Source organism: Orycteropus afer, unplaced genomic scaffold (assembly GCF_000298275.1).
Source record: "Orycteropus afer afer isolate SDZICR_OR568_19922 unplaced genomic scaffold, OryAfe1.0 scaffold00382, whole genome shotgun sequence".
Taxonomy (NCBI): domain Eukaryota; kingdom Metazoa; phylum Chordata; class Mammalia; order Tubulidentata; family Orycteropodidae; genus Orycteropus; species Orycteropus afer.
The window spans coordinates 11,007-12,291 of NW_006921969.1; the positions used below are offsets into that span (position 1 = coordinate 11,007).

General features: G+C 44.4%; 1 protein-coding gene across 1 annotated transcript; it reads left to right on the forward strand.

Annotated features, from left to right (window-relative positions):
• Positions 1 to 192: 192 nt before the first annotated feature.
• Positions 193 to 1,285, forward strand: LOC103207614 (alpha-aminoadipic semialdehyde dehydrogenase-like; the record flags this gene model as incomplete). The annotated part of the gene is given in 2 exon segments (XM_042782589.1): positions 193 to 1,023; positions 1,025 to 1,285. Coding segments are annotated over 2 exon segments (1,092 nt in total), but the record flags the coding sequence as incomplete, so codon positions are not given.

The window sequence follows — 1,285 nt, forward strand, 5'->3', positions numbered from 1 at the left end:
GTTGTCTCTCCAGTTTGGAGGGGATTATGAATTCTGTATATGATAGTCATCTTTTTGTTTTAAGGTGGTTACAACTTATCGTCCTGCTAACAATGAACCAATAGCAAGAGTCTGACAGGCCAGTATAGCAGACTATGAAGAAACTGCAAAGAAAACAAGAGAAGCATGGAAAATATGGGCAGATGACCTGGCCACGCACTCATTGAACAGTGGAATCCTGTTGGCCTGGTTGGAATCATCACTGCTTTCAACTTCCCTGTGGTGGTATATGGCTGGAACAATGCCATTGCAATGATGTGTGGGAATGTCTGCCTTTGGAAAGGAGCTCCAACTTCTCTCATTAGTGTAGCTGTCACAAAGATAATAGCCAAAGTTCTAGAGGACAACAAACTACCAGGTGCAATTTGTTCCTTGACTTGTGGTGGAGCAGATATTGGCACAGCAATGGCCAAAGATGAGCGGGTGAATCTGCTGTCCTTCACCAGGAACACTCAGGTGGAAAAGCAGGTGGCCCTTATGGTTCAAGAGAGGATTGGGAGAAGTTTGTTAGAGCTTGGCAGAAACAATGTCATTATTGCTTTTGAAGATGCAGACCTCAGCTTAGTCGTTCCATCAACTCCTTTTGCGGCCATGGGGATAGCTGGCCAGAGGTGTACAATTGCAAGGCAACTGTTTTTGCATGAAAGTATTCACGATGAAGTTGTAAATAAACTTAAAAAGGCTTATGTACAGATCCGTGTTGGCAACCCGTGGGACTCTAATATTCTCTGTGGGCCACTCCACACAAAACAGGCAGTGAGCATGTTCCTCGAGGCCATGGAAGAAGCAAAGAAGGAAGGTGGGACAGTAGTCAGTGGTGGCAAGGTTATGGATCACCCTGGGAATTATGTAGAACCGACAATTGTGACAGGTCTCACCCACAATGCATCTATTGCACACACAGAGACTTTTGCTAAAATTCTTTATGTCTTTAAATTCAAGAATGAAGAAGAGGTCTTTGCATGGAATAATGAAGTAAAACAAGGGACTTTCAAGTAGTGTCTTCACCAAGGATTTGGGAAGATTCTTCCGCTGGCTTGGACCTAAAGGATCAGACTGTGGCATTGTAAACGTCAATATTCCAACGAGTGGGACTGAGATTGGAGGTGCATTTGGAGGTGAAAAGCACACTCATGGAGGCAGGGAGTCAGGCAGTGATGCCTAGAAACAGTACATGAGAAGATCCACTTGTACCGTTAACTACAGTAAGGCCCTTCCTCTGGCTCAAGGAATCAAGTTTCAGTAA